At 38.3% G+C, this 26082-nt stretch overlaps 1 protein-coding gene across 5 annotated transcripts in view; it reads right to left on the reverse strand.

The window, feature by feature from the left end:
- The window catches only part of exd (extradenticle), a 145990-nt gene that overhangs the window by 47948 nt on the left and 71960 nt on the right, over positions 1–26082 (reverse strand). For 3 of the 5 annotated variants that reach the window (XR_010518765.1, XM_065237016.1, XM_065236999.1), the window contains exon 3: positions 17355–17366. The exons of the other annotated variants lie outside the window; for them this stretch is intronic. Coding sequence is in view for 2 of the 3 variants with exons in the window: in XM_065237016.1 (XP_065093088.1) it covers positions 17355–17366 (12 nt within the window). In the remaining variant the exon portion in view is untranslated. The remainder of the gene's footprint in view (positions 1–17354; positions 17367–26082) is intronic. 5 annotated transcript variants of the gene reach the window in all.

Here is a 26082-nt window from a genome sequence, read left to right on the forward strand (position 1 = left end):
TCCATACTGCGAATTGCAGACGTGTCGTCACAGAAAACAGTTGTTTCGTGTAAAAAGATAAACATTGCGATGAAATACGAACACCACTAAACATTTCCACATTTCACTAATACTAATAAGCCGGTTGAGCCAGACCTTGTATAATTGACATCGGCCTCTTTGCATGATATCATGAGCTATGTTTGCGTAACGCACCCAAGATTCCCGAAATCATGAATCATCCGAGTTGAAATCATGAACTAAGTGCATGAATTTAACTTTTAGCTTTTAAAGCAAAATATGTAAAAGAAATTAAATAAAGCATCAGACTGGATTCGAACCAAGAACCTTGAGATCATTAAGGCATACTTTGACAACTTAAATATCAGTACTTGTATAAGAGATATCTATGTAGTGCGATGAACACGGTTTGCCAGGTAACGCTTATAATGGTCATGATTCCGCTGCATTATGAAATCTAGAATTTCCATCACGAAATCATGAATCATTGTTATGATTTCATGGGATGGCAAGTTTTTTTTCATTTCATGATTTTTTATTCATGAAAATGGAATCGGACTTTTTTTTCCCGTGTAGCGTCTGTAGAATTTGTACTCAGTACGGAAAACAATATCAACGAAAAACGAATCATGAAAAAAAAAAGATTTCTCGGAAATTTTGTGAAAAAATTTAAAATAGTTCTAACTAGAATTTAAAGGAAATTCTGATAAACATTCAAGACTGATTTTTAACTTTGAGGGAAAACTAAAAGAAAATAATTCTGAGGATAGTTCCAAGAAAATGTAGAACTGAGTTCCAAGTGAATTAATCATATTGTCGAGCAGTTTTGGGACAACCTTCTACCAGCAATTTTACAAAAATGACCCAAAAACTTCAAAATTTTTTCAAGCTTTGCATGAATAAGATCCTGTTTCCTCGAGAAAATAAATCAAAAAATTGTTCCACGGCAAAGTTCGAGTAGTAGGATGTGTCATTTTAAACTGCAAAAATGATGTGATCCTTTCCGAAAAGTGTTCCAAGTAATCAAACTCTGCGTACAATTCTAACGGAATTCTCTGGAAAATTGCATGGGAATTCTAAGAAGAATACCAAGGGAATTTTCAGAATTTATCTTCCATTTAATACCACAAAATTAATTACGTGGAATTAAATGGAAGATAACCTTTTTTGCTGTTTTATTTAAGCATTTCGCTAACGAGCCAATTTCATTACTTCATTATGATGGCTACCAAGCCTTTTGGATTTTTTTCTTATTAGAGAGTTGTATATTTTTTTCTCTTTTCCTTACTTAAATCTTTGTTTTTTTAGTTAGGTAGGTTCCGATTTTACATGTATACCTGTGGTCTTGACATTTTTTCCTACGGGATAAGTACTTAAGGGGGTTAGATTTTGATAAGTTCTTTAGTAGGAATGACACTGATGAAGACTGCACATTGTAGTTGAAATACGTATCTGTCATAGATTCCAAAATTAATTAAATGGAAGATAACCTTTTTTGCTGTTTTATTTAAGCATTCCGCTAACAACCCAATTTCATTACTTTGTCTAAGATAATGCTGAGCCTAATTCCAATGCAATTCTCATGTCATATCTAGTATTATTTTGAAGGAAATACCGTGAATATTCGGAGACACATTTTAAAGAAATTGTACAGAAATTGACTTATCAAAATTGTTAGGAGAATTATAAAGGATAAGAAGTGAATGGTGGAGTTTTTAGGGGGAAAACCAAGAATATTTAGATGATTTCAGAAACGTACTCTGAGTAAATTTTTGAATTATTTAAAGGACAGAATATTCTTAAGAAAATCTGCGAAGAATTGAAATGCAATTATCAATGTAATTTAGACAACGAATATTTTGCATGCTTATATGCACATATGAACGATTCTGTGGCTTAATCTTATTCAGAATTCGGGATATAAAAACCAATATCTTGAACATGGTTAAAATCTAATTCCCGTCATACTAAACTCAATCCGCTCTTTACCACTCTTTGTCGAACGGACCAACGCACCCTTTTGGCTATAGATTTGAAGAAATGCTTCAAGTCTCCTCATCCATTAATGTGTGAATTTGTTAAAGGAGTGTGCGTTTGACTAGTACTGTCGCATTAATGGCCCTTCGCTAATTTTCAACTTCTATTCAATTTTCACACTGCCGTACTCTAGCGGAACTATCAACATACCCTCTTCAGAACTTTCTCTAGCTAGTAAATTATCACACTACAGCCAACCGGTGAACACTCGTGTTTATTTCGGTTACCGTGTGGACGTAATTTGTGATGAGCCCCGGTCCCTTTCAAATTGTATCATTATTTATGTACGGTCCATATATTTGAAATGACGTTTCACATACATCTAGTGATGGCCGATTTTCATTCGAATTATCGATTAATCGATTAACGAACCGAAAATTAAAATATTTGTAATCGGTTATATCATGCCGATATAAGCATTGACTTCTCCAGAGGATCATCACCGATCGTTTCAAACATGTGCTGCACTCTCATTGGTGGAAAAATGTCAGCACAGCCAACAAAAAAAAATCGATTCGTTGTTAATCGAGTAATTAAAAAATGGGACGCCTCTGATTTTGTTGTGTTTGTTTTGATCAAAATGAGCGCAAAATTTCATCTCTACCGAGGGGGCAGCAAAACCACAAAATTACATTGAATACGGGAGGTATTCATTGGATGAAAGGGACCGTGAAAGAGGACACTCAAATGGAAAGTTTTTCTTCCGACAGTTTCATCTTAGTATTTATCTTTGCTACAGCTTCATGTTGATATTAGATAGCATTTCCAACCAACTCCGAAAATCGTAAACTTCACGTATGAAGTAACAAAAAACACGTTGAATGCAATCAGGAATGTTTTACATTTTGAAATGCTGTATTTAAGGTAAATAGGTTGTTCATTGCCTTTATAAAAACATCATAAATCAGAGTGGATGCCAAATGGTTGCTGAATTGTTACTTGGGATTAGTCAACTCCAAGAGAAAAATGATTTGTGCGTATTTAAACAAATCCAATAGTACAAAATTATATCGAACGTATATTATTTATGGCGATCGTATATTCTGGCAATAATCTCCATGGCAACCATTCGTAAGACTAACATATTTATGGCCATAGTTCGGCAACATTTATTTTTTTATTTTTATCTAAATTCGAGATTTTTTTCTGGGAAACTACAACTTAGTTTCAGACGTTATTTAGGTTATAGACAGACAATTGACACCGTCTTCAATCAGAGGTTGTACACAGACTGAATACTTAACACTAGACAACGGACAACACATAACACCCAGTAGACCAGTAGGGAAATTTCCGGGTTGCGAAAAGTTCCACCGGCTGTAGCGGGAACTGAACCCTTACTTCGTGGCACTCACAATACGCCTCAACGACGGGTGACCCCGCTAACCGCACGACCACGAAGCCAACCGTTATTTAGGTTAGGCGAGACGTTTTCATACTTTCTTTTTTTGAACAATATTGGACCCGCTATTTTTAAAATGAGGTATGGTAGAATTCTAGGAAGAATTTTAATGATTGGCCATTAGAGAGGGCCAATTTAACAAAACAAACAAAAACTGCTTAGTTTTTACCAAACTTAGACTGAGATTCGGAAAAATATGCAGAACAATTTTGTCAATGGTCGTTAAACATTCATTTTAGGTCGGATGTTCTTCAAACTTTCAGTGAATAAACTAAAACATTAAGGTTAAGTTTCTACTCCATTTCTTTATTGGATCTCCTCTCTATAACCGAATTCCCACACCTTGCCCTTGACACCACTCATAAGGTTTTGGGCAATGGTGGGAGCGACTTCTTTTGATACTTTTACCCACTGTTTCGTCAAAGCCAGCTCATTCTCCAACACCTTAGGTGTTTTACGAAGTCTCATAGTATGAAAAAACCGGCCAAAACAGCGTCTCACCTCCGTGAGACCGCAGGAAGAGTAGGAGGCGCTTCTGGAGGCACTCGTCCCGGTAGATTTGCACGTTGATGGTACCCGTCGTGATGGACAGCTGGCTAATCTTGACGCACCCACAGATGGCCTGCCAAACCAAGAACTTTTTGGCAAATTTGTCCACCTTCTTCTTCGTTACCTCCTCAGGAACGGCCAACCGTGATGTGGCAACGTAAAACTCCTGCCCCAGCAACTGCTTTGTGTCCACCTTGATGCAAGTCTCGTCGTTCATCACGACGCACCTCGGTTTCGTCAGCTACTTCCGGTACAGCTTCCTGGCACGGGTTTTGGCCACCGTTTTGTGTTTGTCGTTCCAGTTCGATGCCTTCCGGACCTTGTAGACGTAGATGCCGGCACGTTTCATCAATTTTTGGACAAACCAGATGGAAACATCCACCTTCTTTGCCGCAAAGTGGATCGAAAGATTCGGCCGACGCTTGAACAGACTGAACAGTGTTCAGTGAACACCTTCCTGGCTTACACCGGGTCAGCTGTCTTCGGTTTTCCGCCGCAACCTGCCCGCTGCTGGGTCGTCTGGGTCTCCTTGAACGACTTTACTACCACTAGCGTGCACAGGAATCTTGTTTTACAGGGGCAATTTTTTTTCTATGGTGCATTTAACCTAGGGATGGAGAATAGTCCAAAGTGCGTGAGAGATGATGCTGTCCACCCACCACTGTTCCACTACGGTTTAATTTAGCTAATTATATTTATTTTTTGCTCCGGTGGTGGTTCATCTTCTTCAATGCAAACTGCTTTCAGACAGCCAATGGAAATTGGCAATTTAACCCCATCGACGATGTCGACGATGAACCGTCCCAAAGTACCGCCAGTCGGGGTGACAGAAAATGATGCTGAACATTCGACATGTTTTAAAGAAGATATAAACGACAAACCCGAATTTATTGCAACGCACATAGCTGTAACTTTTTAATCACGGTAACAAATGAATTGAAATTTTCAGAGAAGATTCTTAGACGATTTTTTAGTAAGACAAATATAGACCAAGGTTCAATGGCAAACTAATACCCACTTTTCAATTAGGGTATCCAAAAACTGTCTTTTTGTACAGTTGCAAAAAAGTCCATCCTCAGAATTCCTTGAGGTTATTTTCGAATTTTTTAGAATTCTATGAGCTCTTTTGAATTTTTTTCTCAGAAGTCCTCTGGAGTTATTTTTAGAACTCCTCTTGACTTTTACTCAGAACACCTTGAAACTGAAATTCCCTTAGAGTTTCAGAAGAATTTCCTTAAAAAAAATATTTCCGGAATGAGCCAGAAATTATCAGTACTCTCTTGATATTTTCATCAAAATCCCTTTGGAATTTCACTCAATGATTTTTTCTCAGAATTCGCTTGACATTTTGCTCAAAATATCTTTGGAATTTCACTCCAAATTTGATTTTCTCTTACTTTTTGAAATTATCTTGAAACTATCTGCAAGTTGCACTAGAAATTATCCGCAGAATTTTCTTTGAATTCTCCCCAGAAATATTTTGGAACTGTCATAAGAATTAAGTATCCTTGAGGTTCTTCTCGGACTATTTTAGAAGTTCTTTTTTTTTCTCACAACACCTTGGAACTGAAATTCCCCTAAAGTTTCTGCATTCTTCAGAAATTCTTCACAGAATGAGCTTAAACTTAACCTCGGAATTCCCTTGAAATTTTTCTTCGCATCCCTTTGGAATTTCATTCAAAATTTGATTTTCTCTCGGTATTCTTTTCGAAATTATCTTGGAACTATCTGCAGGATTCACTAGAAATTATTCGCAGAATGTTCATGGAATCATCCCCAGAATTTTTTTCTTTTAGAACTATCCTCAGAATTCGATACCCTTGAGGTTTTCCTAGGAATTCAAGTTTAAGTTGCCCGCCCATTCACCAAAACGTTGTAGTTTTTCTACCAGAAATGTTCAATAAAGCTTGCCCCTCCATTCATCAGAACTGTGCAATTTTTACACCAGAAATTTTCAATACAAACTTGCCCCCATAACATTTTACACCAGGTGTAGGATACAGTTTTTCTGCATAGTTTTTCCCGATATATGTTTCAGGTTTGGTAAAAATTAAGCAACTTTTGAATTTTTGACAAGCTAATGGACAGTTTGGTTCCGTTTCCCATACATTTTCGCATTCCAAATTCATTCAAATTTTGCACAGTTGTTGGGGATCTCAATACAAACTAGATCTACCCTATTGCCCATACGGTGAGATTACCCAATAAATTGAGAAACGCTGCTTTAGGTTAAACAAAATTGTTTCGGTTAATTTCGGTTCACAATGCTGTCACTGGAAAGGGAACGATAATGTCAGATGTTTCGATACAATTCAATGAAGTGTTATAAACATATTGAGGAAGTACTAGAAACTATCAACTCAGCTATTTCCTTTTTGTGTGTATGTTTGCCCATAAATGTTCTGGTACACATCAGCTGATAAGGCTAATAGTCGTCTAATTCATAAAATCACTTCTCACTCGCTCTTAACAAACCCATTCTTCCCCATACGGCGGCAATCCACCTCCATTAGCATCTCAGACAGTATCACACTTCGTGGGCTCTACCTACGCATCCTATTATAACACCATTTTAAAAGAAATTATCTCAATATTTATTGCATCCACCCAACCGAAACAACGATCGTACAACCGGCTGGCCACTGCGTGCCGTCGCCGGTCGTACAAATCTTTGTATCAACAAAAGCAGAACAACATTACTACTCTATATACGTATCTTATACACCACATTTATCAACCACTCAGACCCTCAGCCCGAGTCCGGTGAACCGATACGACACGGATTGCGTGCGCCGCAGAGAGTCCGGAGAAAGAGGTTCCATAAAATTCATCGACTTCGCCCGTTGATATAGTAATAAAAACCAAATCAACCCGTGGTCTGTGCTTAAGATTTCCAGCCCCGGAAAGTGTCGAAAAGTATTCGAAAATATGAAAAAAAGATGAAAACAATAATCAAATCAAATAATAGAGTAATAAAAATGTGGTAGCTTGCGAATCACAGCGGTATCAGGGGCTCGTAAAATAATCGTAAAAGTATAAAAACAAGACGACAACGACCGAGAGCTGTGGCAAGGTGTGGCGGTGTGGCGGACAGTCAGGACGGTGAAATGGCATATCTTGTTGCGGTTCATCGGAGGGGAGCGAGGAAGGTGGCGAAGAAAATACTCATCGTACCGTTATTTTTTTTAGTGCACACACAATTATTGCCCTATCCGCCCTGCTGGCTGCTAGTAGTCCTTAGAGGAAGCCGCAGAAGGTTGGGGAAGTTATCATCAGACTCCCAATATAAGCAAACACGAACACGTAAACTCCCCAGACACGCATCCATAATTGCTGGAACAAGCGCGATATGAGGCGAAATGGAATTGGAGGCCAAATTTTAAAGACGATTATTTGAATTTTATTGCTTAAGCCTTTTTGCCTGGGTGTTTTTTTTATCAGTGATAACGGTTCGAAGTAGAACCCGACGAGCTATCAAAATCGTGGGTGATGTTTGTTGAATGTGGGGAATGAAAGGGCGGCAGGTTTTATCTACTGAGCTGTGAATCTATAAAGCAGTCTAGTTGGAAGCGAGTTAAGAGACTCTGGGAAACAACCAACAAACAAGGTGTTCAAATATTGGCCATAACGTAGAATTTTATTGGGTGTTAAAGAGACGGCTAACAGCGGTGTTGGTCATAATTTTGCATGGTTCTTAAAATGGAAGTCTCATGATAGTATCTCATAGTTTTACCGTGTTTAAGCTTATACATTATCCAACCAACAAATTTATGACTTTGAATTATAATTCGGATTTATCATTCGGGCTTAGCATCTCTGCCTCTGAATGTACTAATCATCCGATAAATTTATAATATAATGTGAAGCGGAATAATTTGGTACAGGTGTGACTCACCATCGAAAAGCCATGGTTTGGTTAGGCAATGATGGGTTTTGTTTCTAGTCGAGTTTGAAATTTTTTTGTTTCTAGTCGAGACGAATTTGCAAATTTATTAATTATCGTATTTTTTAATTGGCTGAAAATTTTCAAACACGTTCCTCATGACCAAAAATGCTATTTTGCATCTTCAGATCACCATTTTTAATCGAGCCTTAATTTTGAAAAGGGCCTATAGAAAATGTTAAGCTTATTTTCTGAAAACTATTGCTCGAAAAATGTTTGTCCAATCGATTTGGTACCCTGGGAAATGTTGTAGGAAACATCTGGAATTATTTGAAAAAAAAAATTGAACTCTAAGTTTTTTCTTCACCATTTTGTAATTTTAAATAAAAGCTTAGAAATCGTTTTTATTTTTAATTGTATTTTATCTTTATTTTTTTTATATGTTTTAGGGGACAATGAATGTCACCTATTGCATTATAGGTCAAGATGCAGAAATGATGGACAAAAAAGTTATGATTTTTTAAAAAACTCAAGTTTTTGGAAATACCGTATGCATGATAATGTTTGCATCATCGTACAAATAAGGTTCCCGTTTCACCTGTGCATATAATGCCTTGGTTTTCTTTGCATGCACGTAGCCTATAACTCATACCGTAGTAGGCTGTGTATATAAGAAAATGATTTACTTAATTTGACAGTTGCACCATGATGAAGTGGCAGCGTATTCGTGATTTGTCCCACGCGCAAATGTCGCAAAAAGACATTTCAATCGCCGTGGGAGTGTCCCGGTGGACCGTCAAAAGGGTTTTAGGCCGAGAAAAGAAAGGACAACTATCCGCGAAGGTGGCCACAGGTCGTCCGAGGTCAGTTCGGGTTCCGAGGGTTATCGTTGCTATCAAAAGGAAGATTCGGGTGAATCCAGTGCGTTCAATAAGGAAAATGACAAAGGAACACGGGATCAGTGACTTTACGGCACGGAAGATCGTAAAGGAAGATTGCGGGGCGAAGTCGAGGGCAGGCAAAAAAGTTCACATGATTACCAACCGCATCCGGGAGCTACTAGTCGAACGATGCAAGAAAATCTTGAACTTCCTTAAGCGAAAAAATCCGTTAATCCTGTTCACCGACGGGAGCATGTTTACCGTCGATCCCGTGTATCTGACCGAGCATCCTGCTAGCGTTATGGTGTTTGGAATGGTGGCTTCCGATGGAAAAAAATGGACGCGGTGTTCAGAAGGCGACAAGGTCAACACGGGGGTCTACATCGGGATTTTAAGTAAGTATGTTCTTCCGTGGATCAAAGAACAGTACGGTCCGAAGCCAAATGTTGTATTTCAACAAGATGGGGCTCCGTGCCACCCCTCGAACCGCACTCAGAAGTGGTTGCAGGAACATCTTCCGTTCTGGGCGAAGGATATGTGGCCGCAATCCAGCCCCGATATTAATCCGCTGGATTACTCAATATGGCGCGTCATGAAGGCCAAGGCCTGTGCTATACGCCACCCGAGTACAGCAAGCCTCAGACAAACATTGACCCGTACCTGGAGAGAAATGGATCCAGACTACATTATTAGAACCTGCCGTGCATTCCGGAAGCGTGTGGAGGCCGTAATTGCAGCAAGTGGAAACTCGATCGATGATTAACATAGTTTAAGACTCTGAGAAACATCCCCCCTTTGAATATTGACATTGCTCAATGGTGCAAACATTATCACGCATACGGTATATCCAGTGGATTGAGTGATGATACAAAGGAACTTGTTCTGCAGTTTTTTGAATACAATGAAACCAGCCGAGCAATGCCAGGGCAGCGTGATTGTGTAATAATACGAAAATATGGTAAGCGTCAGTCAGTTCAAAAAAGGTTAATGACGACCACTTTACGGGAGTCATACAACCGATTCAAAGAATTAAATAGTGAAGTACAAGTTGGGTTTTCAACCTTTGAAAATCTTAGACCTAAGAACTGTAACATGAAAATGAAAACTGCATACAATTATCTTTTTTCAAACAAAGGTTGTTGGAAGAAATTGTGGAAAAAGGAATAAATGAAATACATGATGTGTCCCACATCAAATTGCATCACGAAAAAAACGATGTAGAAAATTACTCATTGAGTATTTTCTCTTGAAAATTTGGGTAGAAGTAGTTTAGAGTGTATTGTTCACACTGTATTTTTAACGCTGTCAGTTTTTCGAAAGTTGGAAAAAATGGCGTTACCCGAAAAGCAACGTCGCGAATTGATTTTGCGCAAGCACCTGGAAAATATTCAACTCTCTCATCGGGACATCAGAAAACAACTCGGAATTGTAAATCAACGGTGAGTCGTGTGATTAAACGTTACAAGGAAACTCTGAGCATCGAACGGAAGGACAAATACGATCAGAATGGATGTTCTATTAGTGATCAGGATCACAAGCGTGTCGTGAAATCGTTTAATCGGAATCCCAATGCTTCGGTCAGGGCTGTGGCCAAAAAGTTGAGTCTGTCCAAGTCTTTCGTTCAGAGAGCCAATAACCGGGAGAGAGTGGTACGAAGCCAACGGGGTCACTTTCATACCCATGATATGACCCCCAATGCACCGACACTAAGGCCCATCGAAAAATACTGGGCTATTATGAAGCAGGCACTACGGAAGCATCCCAAGGAGGTCAAATCTTAAGAAGACATGAAGACAAAGTGGGTTTCCGTACAGAAGAAGGTGCAGTCAGATAGATGTTGTACAGAACCTAATTAGTGGAGGTAAGCGTAAGATGCGAGCGTACGGTTATGGTATTGAAGTTGAATGAAATAAATATGCCAAAAGCTTACTAATGGGTCATATTTTATTGTCTGAAAATGTGAACTCAACTCTGAAAAACTGAACGCGGTCAACTAGGTAATTTTCAACAGAGTTTTTTTTTCCCGTGATGCAATTTAATGTGGGACACCCTTTACAACAACACCAGTCTATGTTTTTGCAAAATAAAATAACACAAATTTCAAGTAGAGGAAGACGGGGTAAGACCGCCACGCTAAGCAATAAATTAAGTAGCCCAAAATGAGCAAGAAATTTCACATTTTACTATGCTACATAGGAATAAGCGTTCATTTACCTATGGACAAAAATTATAAAATAATTTATGCTTTTCGTCAATTTTTGAAGCAATACAAAAATACTCGTTCTTTTACAAGCGGAGTAAGAAGGACCACCAATGGGATAAGACGAACCATGACGGTTTTTTCGACAACCATTGCACAAAATTGGACGCAACAAGTGCTCCATCATGAATGGTACTATGCACAGATAAAAATTCTGAATTTTAATTGTGATGTAAACATTCATTCACGTAAACTTAAATTTAATTTCACACAACCGAGCAACTTGTAAACAATGTTGTTTACAAAGATGGGCTTTTGTATACAATATTTGCTACATTGCATGAATTGTGCTAGAACTTTACATGATATATAATGTAAACTTATATGATATATGACGCTCCATTTGTGTGCATCATATTTAACAGAAATTTACACTACTTTTCGAACTGTGTGGTCACTTAGATCATAAATAAATATCTTTGGAATCGGTCAACTGGTTCCACAGATATGGCCGGAACAGTTTCAAGTGACCATAAGTCCTGTGAGCACAAGTCTAGAAATGTTACAAACCAGTTTTTCAAGATAGACGCACATTTTTGCCTAACCCGTACGATGTACGCGGGGACTTGAAGTATGTCTCCAAGTCCACAGGCAAAAATGTGCGTCCCTCTTTTTGCTCATAAACTGACTGCGGCTGTGGAATAGTACTAGCGACGTTTTCATCACTACCTAAAGCCCCACGTTGCGAGAGCATTTCCAGTCGATGGTGCCTGTGGACTTGGAGACATACTTCAAGTCCCCGCGTACATCGTACGGGTTAGGCAAAAATGTGCGTCTATCTTGAAAAATTGTCGCATTAATGGCCCTTCGCTAATTTTCAACTTCTATTCAATTTTCATACTGCCGTACTCTAATGGAACTATCCACCTACCCTCTTCTAAAGATCATTCTCTAGCTAATAAATCATCACACTAAAAAGCTTCATGTTAGCATTTCCAACCAACTCTTTGCATTCTTGAAATTCTATGCATAACAATCAACAAAAATCTTGGAAGTAGATTATTTTCGTAGATGGAAATGCTCAACATCAAATATCAGAATTAAAGTGGACATTTTATACGATAGATGATGAGATGAAAGTAAAGAGTTGATAACTCTGTTATAATAAGGCAGTGTGAAATTTGTACATATAAGTAGAGAGCGAACAACTTTACCAAGCTCATCCGTTAATGAGGGATGGTGAGGGGTGTTTCTCCCTGCCACCACTGGCAAAAGGGATGATCGCCGATTTGCTCATGTACCTCCGATGTGCGGAAACAGTTCTATCCATTGTTTCACACTCAAGTCGCCATCTGACGTAAACAACGAACCAGGTAAAGACTGAAAGTAAAAAAAAAACTACTAGATTCATACCTTCCTCAAAATTGTCCTCGCTCGCTTTCTACTTTGTATGTACAATTTTCACACTGCTGTACTATAACGGAGCTATCAACTCTTTAATTTAATCTCCTCATCTATCGTATAAAATCTGCACTTTAAGTCTGAAATTTGACGTTAAGCATCTCCGACTATGTAAACCGTTAAATTCACGCATCAAGTAATAACACATGATTAGTTAAAGTGGATTATTTTCGATGTTTTACTGATTCTTCTAGGAACTCCCTGAAGGCTCCTTCCATAAATCAAATTTAAATTTATTTAAATTCTTCTTCCATGCAATTAACCTCAGCAATTTCATAAATTTCTGCTTAGAACAATTGGAAATTAAATACGTATTCTCCTTGGAATTCCCATAGTATTTCCTCGGAATTCTCAAAACAAAAATCCATCACAGAATAACTTTGAAACTGTTCCCAGAATTCCTTTGAGATTGAATCCTCAAAATTCGATTCCATTGCAATTCTTCTCGGAATTTATTTTGAACTCTTTAGAATTATCTGAAAAATATCTTCAGAAATCACCCAGAATTCTTTTAGAGCTATCCGCAGAGAGCATCTTTGGAGCTCACGAGATTTTCATGGAATTTTCATCAAGCTCCCTTAAGCAACATTTCAGAACTAATTTTGAACTCTTATTAGAATTGGACCTAGAAGCCTTATCCAATCATCATAGAATTCTTCTCAGAACTCTCGTTAAAATGCACTCTCAATTATAATGGAATTATTACCAAACTATAAAAGGAAACCTGGCTTAAGATTTAAGTGGAGATGAAGAAATCGGTCTTAACACTTAATTTTACATGAGACTTTCGTAGTCTGTACTTAGGTATTCTCTTCTCTGATATATCTTGGTGTAATCCCTGGAATCCTTTAAATTCTCTCAAAATTTACTTTGGATTTTTAAAGTTCTTAATAATCCTTGAAAGGCTTTTGAAAATCTACCACAAACAAATACCTTTGAAAAATTTCCAAGTTTTACAATTTATTTTCTGGGAAAAGAGGTATATTTCCCCGATTTTTAATTGGAATTAAAGGCATTTCCCAATAGTTTTCCTGGTCTTCTAAAGTTTTGCGGTTCACTGGTCACCCTGGTTAAAAAAAATCAATTTTTTAACAGATAGGTATATTTTGTTAAAACTACTGTAGACTTTCTTAGTGCAAAGTACTCAATTTAAACATCTTGTTAATATTTTTAAATTTCATTCTATTTTAGTAGTGAAAAAGTGACTTTAGTGACTATTTTTAGGGAAAGAGTGACTTTAGTGACTTTTTGGTGTAAAAAGTGTCTTTTTAGTGACTGGCTTCAAAATAGTGACCAAGTCACTAAAAAGTGACCTGCTACCAGCCTTGCATAGCGGTCGTATGAGAAAACGGGATAACCCAACAAACAATTCAAAGTCATAAATAAGCTCTTATAAATAAATTTTCTAACTCCTTTATTAGATGTCACTGCATTGATTTACAATATTGCTGTATAAATGTGAATCAGTCAGCAAAATAGCTCTTATATCACTATGCGTCCATGTTTAATTGGATGCGTTGTAAATGCTTTATAAACGACGTATTAGATTCATTATTCCACAACACTGGTTCAGTCTGGTCTGGTCAACAAAACGAAATCAGTAGAGTAGTGGTTACCATTTCCACTTAGAATACCGTTTCCAAGTAGAAGCTCGTGAGTTCAATCCGAACCTTAACCCTTTTTTTAAATTTGTGTTCTAAATCGTAATCATCGATCACATCACTCACAACAACAAATTCATTGATTTAGTTTGATAAATAACCCAGCATCCATTTATATGAAATTCGAGAAGTGAAGCGGTAGAACTTGTAAAACAACGATGAATGAATTAATCATTCCCACTTGGGACGATCGGGAGTGCTGATAGGTATTCAGTTTCAAGCAAGCTTTTATTGAATAGGTATTGAGCAGCCCATATGATGTATTCTAGGATAGCTCAGATGGCAAGGCAAAAGCATTTGGTGATCGGAAGGTACATGGTTCGGAACCCATGTAATGGACATGTAAATGTATGTAGTTCATTTCCTAATATCTGTGTGGTGCGTGCTTCGTCAGAATAATGAAAACAATCACTAAAGAAAAGACAACTCAGTCTGTATCTACCGTTCTTAATTTTCGGGTTAATTTTCCTGCAGTTTGAACACTCGTTTAATAAATGTAGTGTAATGTAAGTAAAAGTGTCTAATTTAAACGTTAAACGGGGGTTTGTTAAAATGATACGATAAAAAAACGTTTTTTTTTATTGAAATACCATTTCACCTAGAATTACATTTCTCCGTACTAGCACAGAGAACAGACGTTGAGGTTCGAACAATATTTCTGTAAAAACTAGTGTAAGGATTCCTATTCGACTTAAGCGCCACTAACGGCGACTTCCCCACTTAAAACCCTCTTTGACAACATGATGGCGCCGCCGTTGCACAACTTACACTAGACACTAAGTGCCGGTAGCGCCGAGTGGCAATTTACAACAGAAAATTAATCGACAATAGCGCGAAATTGGTCGAAAGTAGAACAATTATAGAGGGAATCAGGAGATGCGAGCGTAACGTAACGGCGATGTTCCCACTTATCTTTACACAAGTTTCTGACCGAAGTTGGACGTCTGTTCTCTGTGGTGCTAGGGCGGCTAGTTCGATTTCCTGGGAAACTAACGAGATATAAACATCCAGGAAAAGTTAGTGTGTAAACTTCTTCAGTGTCTAGTTATAGACTTGACTAGACACTGAAGAAGTTTGCAATTAGTAAACGATTAATACCTCGTTACTAAAATACATATGGCTTTTTAGAAAAAAAAAGTTTGATCTATTAAAAGTGGTCAGTTCATCAAACTAAGTTCTGCCCAGTGGTGGCACGAGTCCTGGAGTTTAACATTTTTTCCTTAACATTTGATACTTTTTGCGATAACCATTTTGACGACACACAAAAACAAACTGGCAAGCGGCAAAAATGTCATGACATTTCTAAACTGTTTTCTGCCAGCGACAGAACATTTTCGCACAAAGAAGCAGACAAGACCGGCGGCGCGCGCGACATAAATTTATGTCGTGTAGAATTTTGCTGATTTCTGGCTAACTACTGCATTTATTTGATGTTTATTGCATGGAATTAAAAGATAAGAATGAAGACTGACCACTCATGAGCATTGATGTTAAAATTATGCGTAAATAAGGGAGTTGGTAATTTACTGTCACACGCAAGCCTGCAGCTAAAATTTCATTACAATAAACTGTTTGGAAAAATCAGGCTGCGAGATTTTATTTATTCTCTATCTCCGCTGTTCGCTTGGAATGTAGTTATAAACGGCCGCCCGTGTGCTGGCTGTTTTGTTTCGCTCTGGACGATGGTTTTTCAAAAAATGTACTGTTGCCACCTCTGGTTCTGCCTTTCTACAAAGTTTCTGTTTCCGGCAATGTTGGTAAGATGAGTAAAGCAATCCAAATGGTGATGGTGAACATGTAAATTTGTAATTCTCTCACTACGCAGTGCTAATGTACCCGTGAACTTCCTTTACCTATAAGCTATGTTCAGGACAACAACGTGAAGTCCACATGTACAGTGAGAGAAATCTAGACAATTTAGAAGCTTGTGGTCAGCTGAACAACTATCCCAAATATAGAAATTTCCTATATAGGCAAGATTTCAAGATATGTATATTTTATACAGGAAATTGTCTTGCACATTAGTACCGCATAGTGAAAAATTCTGAATTACTGTTCTGAAAATGAATGTTATTAGGGAAACTACTCTAAAGATCAATACTCACTTAATTTATCGTGGAATTTTTTTATAGTTTTGTTTAAATTTTACTTTAAGCTAAGCGTGGCCGTCTGTTATTCTGTATAGTATTTCCACTTTAATTCCGATGGATGTTTGATCGAAATTGAGCTATTTTAAAATATGAATTGTTTCGTTCCGTTGCCCCGTTTGATTATCTAATTCGTTCAAATTTGGCATAGTTGTTCAGCACCTCAATGCATATTGAAAGAGCAGTAGGGAGCAGGGGGTTTTATAGTTGACCCAGCCTAATGTATACAGAAAACCGGAGATGTCCAGCTTACCTCAAAGTCCACATTGGTAGGTATTTATGCGAACCGTCTGTACGGGCACTGGGACCAAGTGCTGTTTTGCTTTCGTTGCGAATATACTGCTTGCTTATAATTTCATCCAATATCCTATTATCACGATATCAGCGTGCGAGCAAGTAAGCAAGCAAGCCAGCAAGCAAAGTGAAAAGGAAAAGTACCAACAACAGCAAATGGTAAGAAAAGAGATTTTCCCAAAAGAAGGATGGAAGAACGTGTCGCATAGAGTGATATCACGATGATACACAAAGCCAGCCGCGTATGATTTGAACTAAGTCGTACCACCTATGTATGTCATGAAAAAAAAATAGTTTTATGTGTTGACAATATTGGGGTGGCTCTTGCGTTAAAAAATACGTGATACACATTTTTATTAAATTTAGCTAATAAATTTTAACTGATTAAAGATTCGTGATGAATAAATGCAAGTGAAGTTCGTTAGCTAAACTTTCAAATAAGCTAAGCAGCGTTATGAACTATTATTGAATCATTATTGACTTATACTGAGGTACTTGGCAATGTTTGAAATAAATAGACACTTAGCTACAGAAATATATTAAGAACAACTAGCGCATAATTTAAGCAAATCAAACGGTAATTTACTAAATAAATTAAAAAAACATCTAGAAGGCATATATTTTTTATACCAAGAAATAAATCATTAAAATCAATAGATAAGCTTCAACTAAGAAGTTTGCCTTTTGACATGTCTACAGGTTAAAGTAAGATGACAATAAATGCTGGTAATTCGGTTAAAAGAAGAGATTTGGCTAATTACCTTATTAAACAATAAAAACGAGCAAATGTTTTCATCATATTTAGTGTTTTAAATACCTTATAACCAAGTTGTACATACCAGAGTACATACCTGTGGAAGAAAGAGAAAAATGACACACGATTAGTTTCTAAATTTTAAATTTTAAATCAGCAAATAATTTCTGAAATAAGCCCATATCTGTGATAGATAAGTATTAAACTTGTCAGTCGTCAATATAACTACAATTTACGTAGATTGTACGAATATTTGAATTATTTGTGTATGATAGATAAAGTGAAGTGAACCTGACACTAATATATTATATTTAGTTGAAACGTCAGTCAGTATGAGTCAGTATCTTTTGGAAAATGTAGCTATAAATTTTCAATCCAAACTCATCGATTAAACAGTCCAACAGTCGGATGACGAAAAGTTCGCTAGGTTTCCCTTGGTACCTTAATATTATTTATGCAATACTGTACAAGTTTGATGAAACGCGCTACAAAGTAGCTGTTCTGAGTAAAACATGTTCAATAACTTCACATCAGCAACTGTTTGTGATACTCATCACCCACCCTAATCATTTACCTCCCCTGCTGTGCATATTTCAGCACGAAACGAACCCATGCACACACAGTCACCCACCACATTCGTGTCCCCTCCCGGGTTTTTCTGTTCCTAAGCACAAACCTGGCTGCTGTCAAACGACGGAGGGTGGACAGTGAAGCGGAGGTGGTGGAGGGCTTTCGCCGGCCGGATATGTGTTTTGCCCGGCACTGTTCTCATTTTGCCCAAACCAAGCAGAAGCAGAATAACATGCTCGCTCGCAGCTCTCTGTTTGCAGTGGGGGTATTTGTGTGCGGAAAATGGAACCGAATTCAACGCCGATAACGCTACCGTGCCTTCCTTGGTTCGTACCAGACAAGGGAGCGGTGGCGGGGAATAGAGCGGGGAAAACTTATTATGGTACGAGAAATAATGTTTATTTTCTTTTGTTTTTCCTAGCTCTCACTTTCTTCCCACACTCCACGGTCCATCCAATATTCCTTACACAGTCGACCGATCGGAGCAAGTGGCATTCTTGTGGGGAGACGGAGCCAAAATCAGATATGGGTGTCCTTTTCTGCTGGCGTAAGATCTAAGCGCACACTTTTCTTCACTGTGGAGGACAGTGGGACATTTTTGGTTATAGATTCAGGGTTGATTAAATGTTTTCGTTTGTTTTTACCCTTCTTACAAACAGCTTGCAAAACCGACTTTGGATCCCATAAATATACCAATCGAATCAGCTGGAGAAGCGGACAGATTCTGAATTGAACTAAACCCATCATCCGATACTTCAAATAACATGTGAATTCAAAAAGTCATTTTGAGTGTCCACGATCACATTGGCCACATGTTCCGATTTTCCGCGGGGAAGTAGCCAGAGTCTGACTTGAACTAAAACACATCATGCGACACCTCAAATTACACGAGAATTCAAATATATGATCATTGGCAGTCATATTGGATGTCTAGGACCAGGTTCCTCCGGGGAAGTGGCCTTAATTTGAGTTGAATCCCAGGTGTCGCATCTCAAAGCACATTAGACTTAGAAAATAAGATCATTGGTGGGTATATTGAGTGTAAGAAGAGTTCGATCTCACAATAGGTGGATAAAAGGAGCATTTTTAAGGTGGTTCGTTGTGAGATCCTTGTTCTCGCTACCACTTCAAAACTATAAGTGCACTAATATCTGCGTCCACGACACGTACTACAATTTCAAGTGAAATGGAACTCTAATTTTCGAAATTTGTGTAATTGCAAATTCGAGGTGGAAGTGCATTTATAGCGTACGTGGCGACCATTTGTGTCTAACGCTTTAAGGGTGGGGGTGGTTACAAATATGTGACAATCAATGCATTAGATATAGAAAAAAAAAAACGTGACGAAAGGGGAGAGGGGTTGAATTTTTCGAAATAAATACTCCCCTTAATCAGCGGTGCAGCCAGGATTTCCGTCTGGGGTTGCGGGTGTTTGTAAAAATGACGTAATTAAAGATACATCCTGGGGTTCAATTTCCACTAATTTCACCAAATTCTATGGAAGCTATTTAGATTTAGAGAGGAAACAGTTTAAAAAAGCATGCTAAATATTAATTATTTTCGGAAAAAATAACCCTGTGAAGAACTAGCAATAACTTAAAAGAAATTTCGAATGGATGCTGATGGAAACTTTTTCGAAAGGTTGGAAAAAGCTTCCACAGCAGTAAGAAAAAACTTCCGGAAAAAGTTAGAAGAAACTTCCACAGTAAGCTGACAGACACCCGACATCAAAGACGGAAGAAATTTCCATGGCAGTCGAAAGAAACTTCCCGATGAAGTGGGCAGAGTTGCATGTCACCAGGTGCTCTGGGGGAACTCGGAAGGAGCTTTCAAGATAAATCGTCAGAAGAAACTTCCAGATCAATCCTAGAAAAACCGCAATTAACTTCCAGGAGAATCCAGTGCAGAGATGCCAGATTTACAGAGATGTCTGTGAATTTACAGACTTTTATTTTTTCATAGACACTTTTTTCGTCAGGGTGCCTTCCATTCATTTTGGCTAAGAAAATGTTTTATGAAATTATGGAATAATAAGATTATATGATAATATTTTGTTTGTGTAAGCAACAAGAAAATATTGTGAAGTTTGTGTCTGACGCATAATACCTGCCAATTTTGCTACATTAGCGTCGCAATAAGCGATTTTGTCATTTATCTCACCCACTCTTCGCTCTTCACTCTTCGCGAAGAGACGATCAGAAAATCGCTCGTTGCGACTCTGTTGAAGCTAAATTTGCATGTTTTGTGTGTCAAACATAAACTTTACAATCTTTTCTTGTTACTTACACATACAAAATAATATCATAATATCTTATTATTCCGTAATTTCAAAATGAATGGAAGGCACCCTGTTTTTCGTTACAGACATTTACAGACTTTTTAGTTTTCTCACAGATATTTACAGACTTTTGTAATCAAATGATAATTTTAAAATTTGGTTAAATTGTTTTACATCTTTACACGTGTGTTATATTAAGCCAAGTTTTTCTCCCCCAGGTGTGTTATTATTTTGAAAAATGTAATGAATATGTTGTTTGATATATCTTATTTTAAAACTGTATTTATAAAATCGTTACAACAGTGTTAGTGATTAGCGCCAATTCATCATACTTGGCTTCGTTGTACAGTACTCTCCATTTCTCGATGATCTTTATTTCGATATTCCTTCCTATCTGAATCGTTTCAGCAACCCTGATCAGTGCTCGACAAAACTCGACAAAACACGGTGATATTGACAATTTTGCTTTGGTCACTCATTTGAGCTGGCAAACCATGTCAATTTTCAATGACAATGCTGTCAGTAACGAACATGTGTAGATTTTTTTATTATCTTAATTTGTAACGAAATAAGATGACTTGAGCAACACAATTACATGGAGCCGTTAAAGTAAACAGGTAAAGGGTGTCCACGATGAAATTGCCACACACAAAATTGATTCGCAAAATTCGAGTTTTCATCCGATTGCCATCAAATTTTCAGGGATTGAGAAATAACTATTAAACTTCATTTTACCATTTTACTCGTATTTTATTTACAGTCCATACGCAAATGCCCGCACCTTGGCCTTAACCCCGGCCATAAGATTCTGCACAACCTGTGAATCAACCGTTTTTTGCATGTAAACCCATACTTTCTTCAGTTCCTCGACTGTCTTCACTACCTTAGGTCGTTTAAGAAGGTGCTGCTTCATAATCGCCCAGTACTTCTCGATGGGGCGGAGCTCCGGAGTGTTGGGAGGGTTGAACATTTTCGGCACGAAATTGACCTTATTGTCCGCATACCACTTCAGCACGTCCTTGGAGTAGTGGCATGAGGCCAAATCCGGCCAGAAGATTGTTGGGACGTTGTGGGCCTTCAGGAGAGGAAGCAGCCGCTTCTGGAGGCACTCTTTTATGTACACCTGTCCGTTCATCGTGTCCTGGGTCACGAAAGGTGCACTCCGCTTCCCGCACGTGCAGATGGCTTGCCAAACCAGGAATTTCTTCGCAAATTTGGACATCTTCTGAGTGCGGACATGCTCCGGAACGCTGAACTTATCCTTGGCCGTGAAAAACAGGTTGCCGGGGATCTGTTTGAAGTCGGCCTTCACATATGTTTCGTCGTCCATGATGCAGCATTCAACTTTCGTCAGCATGTTGAGGTACAACTTCCTAGCACGGGTTTTGGCGGACTTGTTCTGCTTCTCGTCGCGATTAGGGGCCTTATGTACCTTGAACGTTCGAAGCCCAGCCTTAGTTTTGGCCTTCTGGACAAAACTTCGGCTTAGGTGCAGCTTCTTAGCCACATCCCTAACGGAGGCGTTCGGATTTCGGTTGAAGGCCCCAACTACGCGGTTGTGATTTTTGGTGTTGTACGGAATACTTTTTCCTTCACTTCTGGGCTTCCGATTGGTGGTCAGCCGTTCCTCGAACCGCTTAATCACTCGCGACACCGTGGAATTCGCGATTCCCAACGTTTTAGCGATGGAACGATGCGAGAGATCCTTGTTCTCGTGATGAATGCGCAAGATTTTATCACGCACGAGCTGTTCTTTCGACTCCATTTCCGCGAGTTTTGATCACAGGACTTTAAAACTTGCAGGATGTAAATAATGCACTATGAACTAAATCCACCCAAATTTTCATTAAATTCTACCCAACGGTTAAAAAGTTAGAGCAATTTCATCGTGGACACCCTTTATCTACGTCCTGAACTACTTTGATAACAATAATGGCACTCAGAATGCACGAAATTAAACTTTTTGTTAGTATATGAATCTTTGTCATTGACAAATAAATAAATGATATTTTGCCGAAGGTTTTTTTTGAGGATCAAGTCTGTCTGTCACTATGTGATGAATAATTTTGTTAATATCGCGCGACAGTCTGTCAATGACAATGTCAAATCTCAGCACTGACCCTGATCCTGACTCATCAACAGCATGAAGTGTTTAGAATCGTATTAATAAGTTTATAAATTGTTCTTTGGATTGTCGAGTTCTCCATATTTAGGTGGTGGAAAGTTGAATCTCTCACTAAGATGTGCTCGTTACCCCCGCTGCTGGCGTGCAAAAGGACCACTTCTAAGTAACTAACGGATTTCCACACTACATGGCATATAACATCGACTCATAATTTAAGTTTAAATTACTCAAACACCAGAAATTTTTTCAAGTCTCATAAATCTTTTAGAATATGAGACAAAATTACTCATTCTAGAAGTATACACTCTCAACATCACGCGTTATATTGGATCAAAATATCATGCTTGATATTGCTTTTACAAGCTCCTTTGATATTGCGAGACTATTCACAGTATGCAAAAATCAAGCTGAGAGTTGACTCGAAACAAAAATGATTCCGTTGCACATCGTTTTCTTAGAAAGAGAAAGTATAGTTTGCTGTCTCTTTTTACTCTTCACCGATGGCAGACACGAAGTGACTGCTGCCACCCGTTATGGAAGTTTCGGTTGCGTTCGGGTGTAAAGCAAAAATCATTAAACTCAATCTCACCACAGTTTGGTGAGTTTTGTTAGCTTGATATTCCGAGCTGCGATATCACAGCTTGCAAATCAACCGCAGATGTTTGTTTGTTGATTTTTGTCTACGAAAATCAAGCGTGATTTTGGGCATTGGTGAGATTTGATTTTTTGATATTTTTCCAACACTGAATATGAGTGAACTAATCTCGACTTGGAGGCGGCCTAATTTGTTGTGTAATCGTAATTAATCTTTTTTTATGAATTGTTTTTAACGTATACGGCGTAAATGGATGCATTCTAAACTCAAATTAGGTTCAATTCGTTAAAAGCAGGTCTTTCAAATTAGGTTCAATTCGTTAAAAGCAGGTCTTTTTACTCGAACAGCCCAATTACAGACAGTTCTGAAATTCACAGACAGTTCTGAAATTCACAGAAAGTTCTGAAACTCACAGACATTTCTGAAATTCACAGACATTTTTTGCAGACTTCTGAAAAAAAATCTGGCATCTCTGCTCCAGTGTAAGTCGTATAAAACATTCTAATAAAGCTGGAACAAGTTAACGCGGAAAGATGGAAGTTAGTTGAGGTAAATATTCCAAAAAACTGGAATAAATTTCCAGGAGTGTTGTTAAGATTCTTCTAGGCGAGGGGGATGATTCAAACTTCAATACAGGAAAGATTTCGTTTTGCTTTGCTGAGCTGAACGCACGATGAGTGGATAGAAAGAAGATCAATGAAGATATAGAAGATTTCTTGCAAAAATATGAAGTGTGATGCAAGTAGATTCGAAAAATGAAAGTAGCTGGAGTTTTTATAGATTAGGGTGCTAGCTTGTCATTCAGTTCGCGTTTGGCAGTTCAGCTCGTGCTGTGTTGTGTGTGCGTGCGGAAGAGTAAATCAGATCTGAATGCACCATGGAAAGTGATGCGATCTTAAAAACTGCGATTCTATCAATTTGGTAATGTAAAGGGACCTGGGATTGAATCTTCTGCTCAGTAAGTAAAAACTGACACCACTAGTCCACCTAGCCCCTTACATCACAACGGCCACCGACTATGGTTGTGAATTCGGATCAAGCATGCGTCATATTAAAAGGTGATTTTTTTTTCGAACCTGTTCGACCGAGTTCTATCAGTTTTATTTTTATATATCTTTATTAGGAAGACTTTCAGCCTTGAGCTGATTCGTCTCCGGCAAGTTCTATCAGTACTTATTTTCTATGTTTTCTTCGAAGCAAAAAAAAAAAACGAAGATGCTCTGACTTCTATACGAAGGGGTCCAATATTCTAATATTCAGCATGCAAAAAGGTTGCTACGTACATCACAACAAACCGTAACGACTGACGATCGTTCAAGACTGGTGATATGAAGCTATTCAAATGGAAGTGATTTGATGTATCATGTGCTCATGTTAGGAAATTGAAAAAAAGAAAATAGGACTATTATAAATCAAAACTAGAAATCACACCTCTTCAATATGAAGGAGCTTGTTATTTTCTTCTTTGATTTTTTACAGTTTCTCTGTCGCAGATTGTCTGCCACATACATGTTAATATTTGACTGTTAAACATTTGTCAACGTGATGATACTACCTGCAGTTTAAGTGACTGTCACAGTCATATTTGACTATCGACAGACCATATTTTCGAGTTGTTTTTTTTTTGACTGTTACAGACTCTTTAAGCCTTTCTGTTTATATGGTTACTCTGTAAGGACAGAGAAAACTCTGTAGGCCGTGATTACATTGGAAGACAATCTGAGAGTTTGACAGCTTGATGGTTGACAGTGAACGTAAGCTTAACGAATTAGTTTCCTATTTGAGTGATTGAATTCCGGTAATGTAATGTAAGGTTTTCTCATTCGACGCTTTACAGCTCTCGGCTCACTGTCCGCAATCGTTCATTTTCACGTCACTTGTGATCGACCCAATTGCTAGAAGAAAAGGTTTGATCAGGATGGATTTAGTGTATGCTCAGGCAAGATATGCGGAAATTAAACTAAATATGCATGAGTTGAGAGCAATCACAGCAATAATTTTATAACCAAAAGTAGGAAAATAAATTTAAATGTTGCAATACATTGGTCGGAACCATTTTTTACCCACTGCATTCACCCACTGTGCCAACCCGGCTGCGAAGAATCGGAGCCAAAATAGTTCAACCATCATACAAGAAAGAGTCCAGGACGACATATACAAACGAACCGAGGAAAGGTTTTAATTTCTTTCCCCAGTCGATGAATCTGAGCAGAATACTTAAACGCAAACTGTGTTCCGTCGTCGACGTCGTTGTCGTCATCGTTGTCGTCGTCGTCGTTGTCGGAAGATTTGCCGGGAAAATCAATAAATCGCTTGGATTCCATTCCCTACCATTCGGACTGATGGTAGCTCAATTCTTGGAAATTGAATCTCTATCAACAGCCAGCAGCAGCTTCCCGAATCGAAAAAAAAAGCTTCGGTAAGCACGTTCGGAAAAACTTTCCTAATTAAACCTTTCCCTCCTCCTCGGTAGTATTTTAATTTAATTTATTCCCCGCTTTTCAAAATTTTCCAACCTTCCCCGTCGTCGTTCCTTCTTTTATCAAGTGAAGTGTAGGCACTTGAATGTCCCTCCGAAAAATGAACGTTTATGTAAATAAGCTTATTTTTTTTCGGAGTCGCAATGATATTGTGGAGCTCCGGAGCTCAAAAGTGGCCTCTGCTGCCGTTTTGTGACAGTTGCTCAACTGATAATTCCGGGGTAACATTCTCTTTTCCCTGAATTAACCAACTATCGACGCAGGGTGGTGGCGTCAAGGTGGTGCTACGATTAGCATTCATAAGCCCCGGCTACCAACGAGGCCGGGATGAATCATGGATCATTTGCACTAAAACCCGTTTGTTAATTGACATTCGCTTCGATTCTCATTCAGACAAGTGCTACTGGCCTGGCTTGACTGTTGGTTCGGTATCGCTAAAATCATTACGCAGCAAATCGCATTACCGCTTTCGATCCGGGTATAAAGGGATTTATCAAGATTTGCACAGGTAGGTATAGCGCAACCCTTTCCCGTGGTGTTGCTGGTAAATGCCAGGGTTGTAGGTGGTGGGGAATTATCTTATACGACTGTGTTGGGTTAAGTTATAGGGTTTGGATTGGAAGTCTATTGGGCACAGTAGAATCGGTTAAGGTTGCTTATTTACATTTTACTGAAAAATGTAAGAGTGAGAAAAAGATCGGACAGCTATAAAAACAAGAAACATAAAAATGTTAAACTATACCAACTAAAACCATTGCATGACAT

Source organism: Ochlerotatus camptorhynchus, unplaced genomic scaffold (genome assembly GCF_037179485.1).
Source record: "Ochlerotatus camptorhynchus isolate MF236.1 unplaced genomic scaffold, CSIRO-AGI_Acam_v1.1 ptg000041l, whole genome shotgun sequence".
NCBI classification, from domain to species: domain Eukaryota; kingdom Metazoa; phylum Arthropoda; class Insecta; order Diptera; family Culicidae; genus Ochlerotatus; species Ochlerotatus camptorhynchus.